The sequence below is a fragment of the Terrapene carolina genome, unplaced genomic scaffold (genome assembly GCF_002925995.2).
Source record: "Terrapene carolina triunguis isolate 2854851 unplaced genomic scaffold, T_m_triunguis-2.0 Scaffold113, whole genome shotgun sequence".
NCBI lineage: Eukaryota > Metazoa > Chordata > Testudines > Emydidae > Terrapene > Terrapene triunguis.
In genome coordinates this window covers 9,914,614-9,931,089 of record NW_020664464.1, presented here as the reverse complement: position 1 = coordinate 9,931,089, position 16,476 = coordinate 9,914,614, and the positions used below count along the sequence as shown (strand labels likewise).

The following is a 16,476-nucleotide window of genomic DNA, read 5'->3' as shown; positions in this document are numbered from 1 at the left end:
CTGTCCAGGATGGGCATACTGAAAAGCCACTGCCTGACCAGTAGGCCAGCTGGCTATCAGACTGACCTGCTACACTGAGCAACTGTTATTCATGCTCCATGAGCACTTTTTCACACAACCTAGACTGAGCATTCACCCGTGTGAGTAAAAGTTGCACAATCTCATCCCATGTCTCTCTGTGTCTCAATACCTCATCTGTAAAATGCAGATTTCCCTACCTCACAGGAGTGGTTTAAGGATAAATTCATTGACTCCTATTCCCCCTCACTCTGGCTTTACATGGGTGTAACCTCATTGACATGAATGGAGTTACTTCTGATTTACACCAGTGCAAATGAGAGGTGTTTAGGTATGAAGATGAAGGGGGCCATAAAAGTACCTAGAAAGAGAAATACCTATGCAGTTGATTCCCATAAGTCATCAAATACACACATAAAACTCCATTTAAGTAAATGGGAACTGCACATTTATATCTGAGGATGGCCCTGTGATTTTCACTTGTAAATAAGAATTAAGAAGTAAGGGCTGGTCTATACTTAGCCGCTAGTTCGGCGGCTGGAAATCGAACTTCCCGGTTCGATTTATTGCGTCTGGTCTGGACGCGATAAATCGAACCAGGAAGTGCTCGCCGTCGACTGCGGTACTCCAGCTCAACGAGAGGAGTACCGCGGAGTCGACGGGGGAGCCTGCCTGCCGCGTGTGGACCGCGTCTGAACCGCGGTAAGTTCGAAGTAAGGTATGTCGACTTCAGCTACGTTATTCACGTAGCTGAAGTTGCGTACCTTACTTCAACTTGGGGGGTTAGTGTAGACCAGGCCTAAGAAACAACAGGGTCTGGTGGTATTGTCTAATGTGGCAAGAACCACCTTGTAGAAAGGTGGACAGTCTCTCCAATGTTAAAGCCCAAGGATGCTTTTGATACCAACCAACTTCCACAAAGAAGAAAACTAGGGACATTCAAAATTTTCAGGTTAACCTTCAATGACAAGTATTTTTCATGAATGTTAAGGAATCGGAGCAATTAGTTTTCAGAAAAAAGAAATATTAAGAGTCCTTGAAACTTTGAAAGGTGCCTATAGTTCCTTCATATCTCCAGATCTAGTGAACAGATCCAAATTGTACTACACAACTGACTAGGGATAATTACCTCGTACACAGGATAATATTCAGGACCAAAAAGAAAATAATATATCATTCATAAATGGCATTATTTATTGAAAAAACTCTGTATGAGTCTCCATCACTGAAGCCAACACAGAAAAGATGTTATCAGAGAAAGCTTTTACTGACTGGTGCTTCAGTGTTTTGCCTGAAAGCAGGAGGCTGCAGATGAGAAGAAACTACAACAACAGATGTTGAGATAATTCTCCCTGCACCTTTTAAGGGATGCATGAGGGGAACCCTGAAATATATACATGCATTATAAACTTTAAATAGTCAGAAGTATCCTTATGTTAGTGATGAAAGAATTGACAAGTATTTCCTGTAAATCAGAATTAAAGTTGTAGTTGGATTTTGGGAGTACATCACTGACCTACATAGGACAATTGGTTTGAACAGTTTGGAAATTCCTATGTTCCTATGTCTAAGGATAGAATATGGATTGCAGATTAGGCCCCTAAGATTTAGCATAAGGTGTATAAGTAGTGTGTTATCATTCAGGTTACTGTATATATTACAAGTGAACTGCCATCTATTTAAGCTCGGATTCAGCAAAGCACTTTCGAACATGCACTGGTAAATAGGGATGGACTTAAGAACATGGTAAGAACATGTTTAATTGCTTTGCTGAAAGGGGGGCCTTAATCCTCAACAAAATATCTCTATTTTAAATAACTATTGCATGGTATAATGGGATTTTTGTAAATTAGGTCTTAATAAAAAGTTGGAAATCATGGATTAGAATTTTTAGTGACCAATCAGACAGTTCCTTTTGGTAATATTCTACTTCAGTTAGAGGTTCTGTAACTTTTTATAGCTAGAATAAATAGCATACGTATTTGTCTTCATTAGTAATTTTATATTACACCACATGCATATCCAAACATTTCAGCAACTTATAATAGAAGAAAGTGACTCTACTTTTTTATTTAAATTTGGTATTTAGTAACATTGGTGAGTTAACAGTTTAACATCCTGCCTAGATGATCTCCCACAAAATATCAAGAAACAAAATGAATACTACGTAGTACAAGATCAAATTTAAATCTACAACAACTTTTGTTAATAGGTTCTCAATCAATATGTTCAAACAATGTATTTTCACATACTAAAATTGCTTTTGTATTGAATATCCAGACTATAGATTTCTATAGGGATAAGAAAAGTGTATGATACATCATATGAACATATTTTTATGCTGAACATTTCTCAAAATAGCACCTCCCGCTGTCAATGTCTATGCCCCATGAACAGCTGAGCTGAAGTGCTACTGACAAAAGCAAGAAGGGTACAAAAATGATAAATTAGTCAAATTTATACAAGTCAGGAATGAAGTCCAATAATGAGCCTTTTCTTTGCCACCGAAATGAAACTGAAGAAACTATGTATGTATGAGAGAGACACTTGCTCAACATCATACAATCAAGAGTTCATATTCTATAAGCAAACAGTATTATTTTCTTTACACCTAGAAACAAATATTCTTGTAAACGTCTAATGAAAAGAAAAACCTACTAACTTTCTTAAATGGCAGATATATTTAAAAACATAAAAAATATTTGCCTATTATAGAAAATTAGATTAGAACCAGCTAATGTATGGGTACACTTATAAGATTATAACTTTTTAAAATTTATTTATTTATTTAACCAATTCATACCAGCTATCTGAATTTTAAACTGAGATTGACTAGCAAAGAAATAGTATGGGCAAAACTCCCTTAATTACAGCATATGCCAGAAACAGATTTAGATCTGATACCAAACAAAATATAGCGCAGGTCACCGAAACTTCATTTAACATAAACTGCTACTGAAAGAAACGGGGGAAACAAATAAAATAATATTATGAATGACAATATAGTGTACCAAGTGCATTCTTAAATGACACCAGCAGTACAAATCTTGTTTTTGTTTTTCCAGTTTATACTGTGTATAATGGTGGTAGCTGTAGAATAAAATAAGCAAATATACCTTACAAAATACTATGCACCATCTTCAAGTTCAACATGACTTGAATTTACTAGTACGTTCCCTGAGACTGGTCATTGTTATTCATAGATTTTAAGGCTAGAAGGGACAAATATGATCACCTAGTCTGACCTCCTATCTAACACAGGCCATAATATTTCACCCAGTAATTTCCACATCAAGCCCATAACTTTTGTCTTGGCTATCGTATGTTTTGTAGAAGGCTATCTAATCCTGATTTAAAGACTAGAAGGGATGGAGATAATCACTATAACCATTACTGATGACACTTTTTGCTTTCCTACAGTCAATTAATAAACAGTTAAGGTCATAAATAAACAATCTGGGATGACCCATACACATTCCCACCTGTTTCCCTTCTGCACTTGTAGAGCAGGATAGAGAACCACAAAAGAAAATCCACATGCTTTGCCTAGCTTGTCAGCATCTAGAACCAATCTGTATTCATTACAACTGGGATTCTTCATCCAACCTGGGGCATCAATAGCACAGGTAACATCCTCCAGAATGGTAGAGTTGCGTAATTATGGTATTTTCATTAATGGATCTTTGACTGTTCTATTCATTCTTGTAATGTAATGACTTAACTCTCTGAATACTTCTGGAATAGAAAATTAAAGTACATTTAGCTCTGTACGTATGTGTATATATATATATATACATACATACGTACACCTATAGGCAGATCTCAAACACTGACATTTAAAAAAAAACTTAATTAAGGTTGATTTATTTACAAATGCAATGTTTTCAATACACACAAAAGATGTATTTAATGTTTTATTTTTAAACACAATTAAAAAATAATATATAAATATATACATACTGCAAATGTAATACAGATAACAAATTCATTTAAGCCCATTTATGCACATTAGTAACACACCATGTGGCAGAAAGACTATGACTACAAGAAGACCCCTTGGCGATTTATTTTATATTAAATCCCTAATGGCCTCTCCTCATCTTTGTAAAAATATGCACAAAAGTCCAGACTATGCAGCCATTGAAATGAATGGTTATTTATTTGCTAAACGAGAACCCTATGTTTAATGTTCCTTAGACATAAGGTAGCCTGCAAAAGTCGCATTCCTACAGCTCCATACATCATTTATTTTACATACCCTAACTTCTCACAACAGGCATCAGAAAAATATCTCTGAACAGCATTGTAAGTTGCTGAGAATTTTGTTTCCAATTCCATTACTGGAAGATTAAATGTTAACATGTTTACTTGCTTTTTTAGCATCAAAAACAAATCCATGTACCAATCTGACACCATTTCAAAAACATAATGTGTATATTTATGCTGGAAAATAAAAGTTTGCCAAGTCTGTGATGTGATCATCAAAAACAGACAATGGAAGTTCAATCCTTCAAATAAAATAAAATTAGAATACATTATAATTTATGTAGTAACCCAACTAGTTTAAAAGTTGTTTGAAAATGCCTGCCATGCTACAGCTGAGAGAGTTACTGATTTTTATATAGGTATAGTGTGTAATACTTAAATAAAAATCTGTCTTCCTAATACACAAAACACCATACAAATCTGCCAGAAAAAAATTGCAAATGTATACACTGTGCTACTACTAATGCTATTTTGAAAAAATATTTTGAAATTTAACCAAGAGGTTTTCCTTCTCTTGGACACAAGTTGGGCTGGTTAGGAGATCAAAATCTAGGGCTAGAACCTTGAGTCTGGCCAACGTTTGGCAGAATCAAAGGAGGGGAGGCATAGGTGATGTTATGCCACCTTTCTGTCCTTCCCCTATCCAATCCTTGAGACAACTGAGGGCTGTTTCAAACCCAAGTGAAATTTATAAGAGCCTCCAGGCTGCTCTAAGTTATACTGGCTGTAACAGCCTCTTAGGGCTGTTCCACCAGCCCAAGATCAGCAGAGCACAAAGTGCTGTGTCCACTCCCTCTTCCATTCCTGGGACACACCCCATCCAGACCAGGAGGGCCAGCAGCGGGAAGTATAGAGTCAGCTACACTATCATGTGGGGATTGCCCTATGTAAAGAACACTTTACAAAATTATAAGTGTGCTCAGATATCAGGGTGAGGAATGTGATATAAGAACCTTAATAGAGAACTATCTCATCAGTCAATCAGCATTCAGTTTCTCTCACATATACTGATCAAGACCAGATACTCATATACCTGTTGGCCATATTTTTTAACTGGCTTCCTTAAGTCTCCTCTAGGAATCTCTATTTATGTTATTTTTCTTCTCTTTAAAGATATTGCTAGTTGTGTTATCATTAAGTGGTCCAACTGACAGCCTGCGGGCTGAACCTGGCCTGCAGGACAATTCCATCCAGCCCCCAGAACTCCTGTGGCATCCACTCCCCCAGCAGCTGTCCAGAGAGTATTGCAGTGAGTGAAATGCTGCACAATCCACATGTGGAGACAAAATGGTGTCCTGCATGTGAGGTCACGCCATGCGGAAGAGGCCATCTTATAGAGCCAGTCTCCCTCCAGCACATGCAGCACTTCTCTCCAGCAGCAGGAAGGTAAAGGTAGCTGATGAGGTAGCCAGCGAGCAATGATGATCCTCAGAGTCATCTCTCTGGAATTCTGTTTTGGTAATGAGCCTACGGAGGTGCCTCCAGTCCAAACTAGCATCCGGCCCACAGCATTGTAACGGTTGGACCACAGACTCCAGCAAAAATGTCATCAAGCTTTCATAAGAAACTATAAAGAAAAGGGGGTTCCATGAAAGCTGCATGTCTTGTTCACTATATTGCATCTTGAGGAAAGAGGAGAATGGAAAGTTCAATTCACAAAGTATTATTCATCTCTCAGAAAAAATTGACTTTCCCGGAAAGTCACATTGAGAAGATGCTTCTCATTTCCAAGGGAATTCCAACAGAGAACAAGCAAAATATACTCTCGGGGTATAACATAATAAAACAGAAATTAACAGCAGTGCAAGCACTCAGTTTTGCTACAATACCCTATGAATAATCTCCATCATGACTTGGAGAAACTTCCCAGTAAAAATAATGAAAACAACAGCCACTTGGGCCATGTTACTTCTCTGTTGCCACTATCTTGAACAAATGCTGCCATGCATGTAAATAGGATTTAGTTTGTGTGTGATATGGCTCTGTTCATTTCTTGTTTTAACCTGGAACTTCACTGTAATTTAAATCTATAAAACCCCAAACAGAAAGAGCATTATCTGAAAAATGCAAAGCTGTGTACATCCAGCTCCCCACACAAATCCTGATTTGTATGCATGAAATGCCTTCCCTGAATTGATCAGTAAGGCCCACTATTCCTTTAATACTACCCTGTATTTCTTTAAAACTCTCCTCAAGATCCATCTCTGCCAAGATGCCTATAAGAGATCAGAAAATTGATGCTGGGCAGGTGGGGATACGTAACACTTTATTAATATAATAACAGCGGTAAATATACTCACATATACATAAAATGTATATATTTGATTGTATTCCAACCCCTCACACCCCTCATATGTCCCTTGTCTTCCCAAATTGTAAAAATATTGGAGCAGGGATTGTGCCTTTCTATGTGTTTGTATAGCACCAAGAATCATAGACCTTGATACTTTTCAGGCCTCTCAGTGCTACTGCAATGTAAATATTGACTAGTGATACTAATAGTGAATTAGTTGGTAACTGAAGGAATTATTGAATTATTGCCACTGTTACCTTCCTCCTAAACCAAAGAACATTTTCTCTAACAAGGGATATTAGCATCTATATTTTTAATAGAAAAATCAGGGCTTAACTCCATAGTAGCTGAACAGTTCACAAATATTGCGGAATTTATCTTCACAACTCATCTAGGAGGTAAAGAAGTATTATTATCCCCATTTTACTGAGGCAGAGTGACCTATTCAAGATTGCACAGGATGTCAATAGCAGAGTTGGGATATGAACTCAAACATCCTGAGTTCCAGCCCACTGCCTATCCATAAAACCATCCTTCCTCTCAGAAACACAGGAGCTGAGACAGACTCTAATTTCATTATAGATCTGTAAAACCAATAATGAAAGATAGCACACTTTTTATGGGTATATGAAAGACTATGTAAGGTATTTCATTTATTAGCATATCAACGTCACTTGATATATTGATTTTAAAAAGACTTTATCATTCTTAAATACTCATTTAACCCATTCACAGCCTGAGTGTTTCAGGTGTGACATTTTCATTCTTCATGACACATCGCAACTATAGCAATAAACATGCGTCTGTGAATGACACACTATTCCTGACGGGTTGCAGTAGATATAATCATGTTATTATCACTATTAGTAGCAATAGCAGCAGCAGCTGTGTAACCATCAGAATCAATAAATCCTAACAGATCAGGAGAGATCATGAAACCAAAGCAAATAATCAGGCCTAAGAAAACTCTTCATCAAAAGATGCTCTTATGTATCTGTTGGCTGGAAGAACAGTTTGACCCTGTTCGTTTTCTAAAGAAGCAAACACATTATAGATGCAACATCTGTGGCATTAAAGCAAAGCAAAAGCTGTGTCTCATGTCCTCATTGATGTTTAATTAGTTAATGTCTGTACAGCACTTAGAACACAGAAAGCACTGCTAAGTAGTAGGAATTATCATCATTATTACTGGAGCAAATCTGGAAGTATTTATACAAGCAAAACTCACAGGAAGGTGAACATGAGTTTTACCTGAGTAAAGACTCATGTCTTCAGGATTTTGCCTGAAGTAAAAGACTCAGGTTTTCCGATTTTTGCCTATTGTTAATTATTATTCCTATTTTATGTGACACAGAGTTCTGCTTGCTGGAGGTGTGGCAGGCAGAGCAGTACACTATGGTTTTGCAAATCCATCCCTGTCTCTACTGGTGCTGTTGCAGATTGCTCCATACCTGACAAGGCTGTGAATCTGAACAAGCCAACAACTGTCCTGTGTGCTTCTGTAAGCCAGATAGAGTTCTGGAAGTATTTGAACAGGGTGTAGTAACTCAGCACCGCAAAAATTAATCTCCAGCCAGAGAGGCTGGAGCAATGCCACTTCAGTTACAGCATGTTTCTTTTGAAAAGAGAAGAACTAGAAGGAATGACTTCTAGGAATCACTTCCAGGTAACTTCAGTCAAAAATCTGGTAATATCAGTGACTTGATGGATTCAGATTAAAGATCATTTAACTCATGGAAATCACTAAGAATTGATTGTTTTGTGCATATGCAGTTGAATCTCCTTCCCCTAGATAGTTCCATTTAGTTATGCCTCAAACAATGTTCTTGTGAACCACTTCACTGCTTGAGAATCAAATCTTGGTATTCCCTGAACAGCAGTATTCTAAAGTCAGATGTGATACAATATATTCACTGAGGCCAGTTCTGAAACTTGTCTGCTTTTAGAACTATAAAAACATTGCTGCGATCAAATGTCTTTTGTAGGCAGTAGAAGAAAGGGATACAAATTATAGACTAGAATGTGACTAGCCTTAATACAGTTGTGCAAAGTAGAAGTAAAGATCCTCCATCTCCCAGCTGAGCTGTGTTAGTGCTACCTGGATGTTAGATCTGGGTCCTGCGTAGAGCACAGAAGCTGCATTCCACATACTTTTTCAGGAAGTAACAAAAGCATCTTAATTTAATACTGAAGCTAGCTCCTCATTATAAGCCTAATTTGTACCACTCATCTAAATTAGCAAAATGATAGACAACGGTTAAAATAAATTATTAGAAGATTATAAAATCCCATTTCTTATTCAAAGAATGCATTTCCAACCATCTTGTTATTGGTTATTTTGACATTTGTATATTTTTGCAAATTTTAGGGACCAAAGTTAAAGTTGAGTGGGCCATGCAAGTTTGGTGGAGTGATGGAGGATGATGGAGGATTGTATGGCAGTGAGAAAGTGGCTGGACCCTTTAACTGTTCATTTCTTGACTTTCTAACATGTAGTTTTTTAAACTGATTGATTACTGTGCCAGCATGTAAATTACTATCACTGACACTACTGACATTCTACCACTTATTTAGTAAGCTAGACATTATAATTGCTGAGAGAAGCATGTTTTAGCATGTTTTGTATCAAGATATCTTCTGTGAAGGGATTTCAAAGCTACATACCTTGAATCATACTAGATATTAATTGTACTGGCTAGTATGTCAAAAATTTAAGTGTTTTGAATAAGTCAGGAAAGAAAATCCAAGTCTGACATTTTAAATACACCAGGATGATATTCAACAGTACAAAGCTACAGACTAGATCCAGCAGACCTAAGCCTCTGGAACTGCTATCCCTGGAATTTCCATAGGCCTTGTGGTGTTTGCAAAGATGAAGACTAACCTCTATTTTCAAGGGGAACTATCCCTCTCTTGTACCCCAAAATGCTGTGTTTCATGGACTCTCCCATTCTGTACTGTCCAACTGCCATAATTAGAGTAAATTAGGTTATTTGATATTATACCAAAATACTCTGTACCTGAGCACACTTAATGCCCTACATGTCCTAACAGGTTCTTCTCCAACTGACTAAACATCACTCAATGAGGGACACGTTTGAAGGGCTCACACCATTAAGACACTAGGCTCTTCCCTTGCTGACAGTATCACTACAATGAGAGCATGAAGAAGACCACAAAATTGAAAGGCCAAAGATTAATTCATACTTCATGGCACCCAAGAAGCTTGGCAACAGAAAGAAAGATGCCCAGCACCTCAGCTCCTATTGAGTTCAGTGGAGTTGTGAGAGCTCTTAAAATCAAGTTCTTGGTGATTGGGGAGGGGTAGAACCCCATCACCTACTTGCAACATTCATCTACCAATAAGAGAGCCATGACGGCTACTCCCAGGCAGCCTATTTAAAATAACAAAGGAAGGGAGAAAGAATAAAACATGACCGAATCATAAAACATCTGTTCCCCACTTCCCTCCAGCTTAACTCTGCTTGTTTCATAGTCAGCGAGGCGTGAAGTTTGCAGAGTTTGAGAGTCAATCTTTGTGGCACATAGGGGGCTCATTCACTGGTACCCATAACGCTCGTTTTTACTTGTTTGAGTTGGTGATGCAGCACAAATACAGTCCTGGGTGTTTGGCCAGATTGGCCCTCTGTATGTAGGGTGACCAGATGTCCCAGTAGCGGGACCGTCCCGATATTAGCGGCTTTGTTTTATATAGGCAACTATCCTCCTGGGTGGGGGGGGGGGAAAGTCTCCTGATTTTTTACTCCTGCTATCTGGTCACCCTATCTGCATGTAAAGGATCATTTTGGCTAACACAAGATAGAGGAGTCAGTAATACAAAACACAATGCTGTTAGATGAGGTGTGCTTTATATGCACCTGCTGAGTGTGTGAGGACTGGGCTGGAACTAAAAGTGACCACCTGCACTGATGGGGTACGTGAAGGGACTGCAATGTAGTAAAAGCCCCCCGGAGAAATAGGAGCAAATGTAACAGCTGCCTTAGGCTCCTGTCTTACCCCACTCCTTTTGAGGTGACTAATGCCACTTGCAGGACTAGTCACGCTCAGTTGCTGCACTTCCCACCCACATAGTGGCTAGTCCCTGAACAGGGGCTTACGGGGAAGGGGAAGGTTCCTCGCGTGTCCCTTTGCTCTCTCACACCTGTGAAGAGCCAGCCTCAACCTGGCCCTGAATGATTCTGATCTGTACTTCTACACATATAACAGCTAAATCTAAAGTGATATTAGCACAATATTCATTAAAAACAGTACACTAGAGGGGAAAGAACATCTGTAAAATATGCATAACACTGAACAGCTAATAGTTATGCACACATTTAACTAAGAGCACTCCAGCTTAAGTGGGGTCAGTTCAGAGGTGTGACACTGAAAACCAGCAATCAAAAAAATGACTTTCACCAGTACTGCTAACACAGGAAATGCCTGAGACAAGAAGCCATCTAATTAACAAATTGAAAGGATTTCTTATCAATCCTGGAACTTCTATAATTTATGACCAACGTGACTGTTTTCACAACATTCAAAGCAGGTGTATAAAAGTAAAAAAACAAGGGGACACTTTTCTCAAGAAGTTGAGAGACTATTAACCCCACTGCATGGAAGGGTGGGTTATGATCCAAGCATTGCAATTTTCTGCAGCTGTCGCTCGAAAGCATCCTGGTAAATTACTTTTATTTGAAAAGATATTCAGATGCATAGTAATGAAAGTCAGACCACAAATAACTACGGCATTCATAAAAATTAATTACATCATTGACAAAATCTGCTCATATTCTATCCTGAGAAAACAAGTAACTAAAAATCTATGTGAAAGAACAGGCCACCTTCTGCAGCTTGGTTGTTTAGCAGCTATATTCTATTTATGTTTCCTCTTACCTCAAGGGTCATGTACACCGTGCTAACTGCAACTTTAATTTCTCCATCTGACAGCTCCTTGAGATCCTTCAGCAGAGCCTCCTCGATATTTAAACCTGTTTGAGATACAGAAAAACTGTTCAATACATACAAGTTTCAGAGCTAGTCAAATGCAACAAGATGAGTTAAGACCAGAATTTTAGCCTTAATGTTAACTCTTCTGGCTTTTATGGGTTCACATCAGAAAATTAACATTATTTTGTAATTTAAATTAATATTAATAGTATGGCACTACTACTTTAATATCAGAGTAAACAAAGTTCAAAAGAATTAAAAGACAAAGATACTCATATATTCAGTTTCCCTTGATGAAGTTGTAAAGGCTCTGATCTAGAAGCATATTGAATACTACTTGTCAACGAGTGCACATAATCTTTAATCTTCAGATCATGGATATAAGACTTTTGGCACTAATATAGAATTGTTGTAACAAATCATTCAGAGCTGAAGCAATTAAGGTACATGTTGTAAATACAAACTTCAGATTGCATTCTACCATTGACCTTCCTTAAACTAACATTGTACCAATGGATATTTCTGTGTGGGATTAAAGATTAATATAACCCTCAGGAACAGATTAACATGTGTATTGTTGACACAGGAGATTTTATCATCATCATCATCTAGTGGGTGACTCTTTAATTGTGGGATCTGGATTCCTCTATATAGGAGCCAGGAATGTTGTGAATTTTCAAAATATTTCATTTAACCATATAGCTTTCATTTACTGTAATGGGAGATGTCCAGCTACAAGGCTGCAACATTCTCTTAACTATATTTAAATAATTCATGACGCACAGGAACATGGTCATTTGATCCCTACTGATAACGCAGATAATATAGCCAAATAGCCACTCATGAGTGAAACAGCCATATAAATCATAACTGCTCATCAATGAATGCAGTAGCTAGATTCTCTTCAATCAGCAATCTATTGACAAGATGAACTGGCAGTTTCTCATGTATATTCAAAATCTTTGATATTTTCATTTAAAAAATAATTATATATAGACAATAGAGTCTTTAATAAGCAGAATATCTATTCTCCTCATTGTACCCAAAATAACCAGTACACCTATGGATTCAGGTTTGTAAATGAGTGCTGCTTCTTAGATGAAACCTGGAACTGCTATTTTGTTGAATTGTTCCACTTCTGCCTAACAAACTAGATACAAATATAATAATATATGTCATAGAACTCAAAGGGACCTTGAAAGGTCATTGAGTCCAGTCCCCTGCCTTCACTAGCAGGACCAAGTACTGATTTTGCCCCAGATCTCTAAATGGCCCCCTCAAGGATTGAACTCATGACCCTGGGTTTAGCAGGCCAATGCTCAAACCACTGAACTATCCCTCCCCCATCAGGGCCAGTGCCAGCGTTTTTGCCGCCCCAAGTGGCGGGGGAAAAAAAAAGCCGCAATCGGCGGCACTTCGGCGGCAGCTCTATCACCACCACTTCATTCTTCGGCGGCAATTCAGCGGCAGGTCCTTCCCTCCGAGAGGGACTGAGGGATCTGCCGCCGAAGAGCTGGACGTGCCGCTCCTTTCCGTTGGCCGCCCCAAGCACCTGCTTGCTGCGCTGGTGCCTGGATCCGGCCCTGCCCCCTATAAAGCCTACATAAAGGCAAAACTTTCATCTGATTTGCAAAGGACCTCAGAATCTCATCCCCACCTATCTGCACATAGAGCACACAAACACAGCAATGCTAACTATGTAATTTGTAATAAAATCATAAACAATATTGATAAAACACAGAACAATGTAGCTGGTATGCTATGTCCCTGTTCAGAGGCACTTAAAATTATGATGCATCCATGGCCATACTAAAGCTGCTTCCAAGAGTAGTAGCAAAGTGGCTAATTTTTTTTTTTTACAGTGTAGTTTCATTAACAGCCAACTATGGTCTTATCTCTGTGCATGAAACTCCATGGATCCCAATCCTAAATAGACACACACGCAGACTTCACTTGACACATTGTTGTTAGTAATCCTGTTAGGTAAAATCCTGGCCTTACTGAAGTCAATGGGAGTTTTGCCACTGACTTCCGTACACTGAAGTCAATAAGCCTACACACAATGAGCAAAGTTAAGCACATTTATTAGTCTTTGTAGAATCGGGGCCATGAATGTCAAATATGAATAGTGCTCGTGATCACAGGCAGCGTATGGCCTTTTAAATATAATTTAACATTTTCATTAATGATCTAAAAGAGGATCTAAGAGCATATTGGTCTAAACTGGCAACACTCACCAGGCACCTAAAGGGACCAGAAATATGAAAATAAAATTCAGTTCATTTCAACTGTGCAAACAGAAAGCTAACACATTTGGGAGGAATAATCCAAAATTTTTTTTAACTCAATCGGAGGGAGATGTCCTAGGGAAGCAGTGATGATTAAAGGGATTTCGGGGTAATAATGAAAAGCAAAGTGGACATGAGTTTGCAAAGTCACTTCACCAGCATAGAGCCCAAGAAACTGAGCTCTATGCAGGTGAAGTAGGTTCAGAAGGTAAAATCCACCCCCAAGATGGCATTGAGCTGTAGCTGAGTATCCTCCCTATGGCTGGAGCGGTGGCTATAGCCCACCATGTTGTGTTGGGGCCCACTAGACAATATTAATTATCTCGTTTAGAACCTCAGATAGCGCTGACAATGCTCCACCTTAAGTCAGTCGTTTAACTTAAAAGTAACCATCATGTTAATACAAATGAAGACTTTTTTTATTTCAACTACTGTCATCTCACATAATGATCCATTCTGTCTAGATGTAGCCACATGACAAAAATGCCAAGCTGCCTGAGGAATGGAAGTAAACTGCATTACCTTGAGCCTTAAATGGGGTCTGCTGGAAAACAGAGATAATGTCTTCTCGAGGCGGCAGCTCTGGAAATTTTTCTTCTAGAATTGACAGTATTTCTTCCTGTTGTTCTGTAATTCTTTCGGGTTCCACAGACATACATTTGAAGAGAATGCTTCCTGAAATGTGAAACAGCAAAGTCAACCCCTTCTGTACAACAGTGAAAAGGTACTAGAGAAACTACAATTCTTTACTGTACCCTTGTTCCCCCTTCCCCCTTTAAAGCCCTTTCCTCCTTTGGGCTTGTCTTCACAGTAGAGTTAACTCAAGTTATAACTTGAGTGCTCTCTGCACACACAGAGCCTTAACTGGCATGTGTTGATGCTTTTTTTTAATTTGAGTTGGCTGGCCTGTCCGAGGATATAGATTTGTAGGTTACAGCTAGACTTAGCGTAATGCATCAGCTGCTAACAATCACCCCATAAAGTAATCCAGTCACTCTTGTGTAGCTCAAGTGTTATTTCCCAGTGTGGTCACTCTCACTAGAGCTACGCTTACTTAAGATGCATTAATTCAAGTGTAGATAACTCAAGCTTACTCTGCAGTGAAGATACAGCCTTCATATACTTGTTACAAGGACCAGTACAGACTGACATGCCAAATTTCCATTTTCTAAGCAGCCAAAATATCAAATTCTTTAAAAATCTACACTGTTAATTTGTTATTTTGATAAATCTAGCATATTAGGAAAAGCTACTTCAATTTTTCATATAATTTCTATTTCTATAGGGTTTTGTTATATTTAAACATAACAATGCCAATCTTGCCCCAGGAAGGCAACGGCAACATTCCCATTGACCTCATGATAGGTCCCAAATATAAGCATGAAGTTTTTTGAAGTGAACGTCTCTTTAAGTACAAGTAATTGCTTTTTCCGGGAGCCACCTGTTTACAAATCCATCCTGTCTGGTAGCTGATCTCCCTTCTTTTTCCCCACACAGGATGTCAGTATCAATGGACATAGAGTGTGACAGCTAAAATACAGCCAGCAGAACCTTGAAATAAGTACACAAATACATACACAGTATCACCCAAACCACAATTAAGCAAATCTAGATTAAGCATTTTAAGCAAATGATTGATTTTATCATATTTATTGACTCCATTATTTCTATGTCCGAGGAATTCTAATGGCCCTTCTTATTACCAATACAACACAAAACTCTTCCCGAATACAGCACACAAGTAGCAACTTCACAAAGGACTTTGAGGATAACCTTAAACTTATGATTTAAGTCAGTCAGTAGTCATTCCAGTGTAATCGACTCTAGATGACTCCATGCCAATGTATTTCTAGATGAAAGCACAGCACGTTCAGCCAAATACGACACATTAATTTCAAAGTTAAAAAAATGAGTCCATTAAATAATTGCAGCACAATTGGCACTCTCTTACAACACCTAAATAGAGTTGATGTATTTTCAGAGGATTACATAGAGCATACCATCTTCCAAATTCCATCCTTGATGTGACAGATATTGCTGGCGGGGTAAGGATTCAAGGTCATCCTTTAACTCCCAGAAGGCTTTGTTCCCATTTGCTAATATGCCCAAAGAAAACATTCATTGCCAATTATTCATGCTAAATGAAGAATAAAAAAATCTTATGCTTCAGCATTATTATTTATATTACGGTAGCTCATAGAGACCCCAACCAAGATCAGGGCTCCATTATGCTAGGACATGTACAAACACATAGGAAGAGACAGTTAGACCCAGATCCACAAAGATACGTAGGCACCTAACCCCCAGATTTAAGCATCTAAATCCCAGTTTTAGGCTCCACTGCGATTCACAAAACTCCTGCCTAACCCCGTAGCACCTGAACTCACTTGGCGCCTAAGTTTCTTCCTGAAACTTATATAAATAATTAGTCATTGGAGTTGGGGGACTGGACTTTGGGTCTCCCACCTCTCAGGTGGGTGCTCTAACCAGACTCATAGGGTCATTCTCACTCTCTCTCGGGCTCAATGACTCTTTAATTATTTATACATAGTGGAACAACTTCAACAGGAGAGACTGAGGGAGCCCAACGTTAGACTGTCCCATAGCTCTGTGGTTAGGGCACCCTCCTGAGAGGTGAGTGTCCCTTGTTCAAATCCATTC

General features: G+C 38.5%; 1 protein-coding gene across 1 annotated transcript in view; it reads right to left on the bottom strand.

Annotated features, from left to right (window-relative positions):
- Positions 1-16,476, bottom strand: part of PRUNE2 (prune homolog 2 with BCH domain) — a 143,372-nt gene that overhangs the window by 113,248 nt on the left and 13,648 nt on the right. The window contains exons 3-4 of the mRNA XM_026652403.1: positions 14,338-14,490; positions 11,474-11,568 (exon numbers count right to left, since the gene is read on the bottom strand). Coding sequence (XP_026508188.1) covers positions 11,474-11,568; positions 14,338-14,490 — 248 coding nt within the window. The remainder of the gene's footprint in view (positions 1-11,473; positions 11,569-14,337; positions 14,491-16,476) is intronic.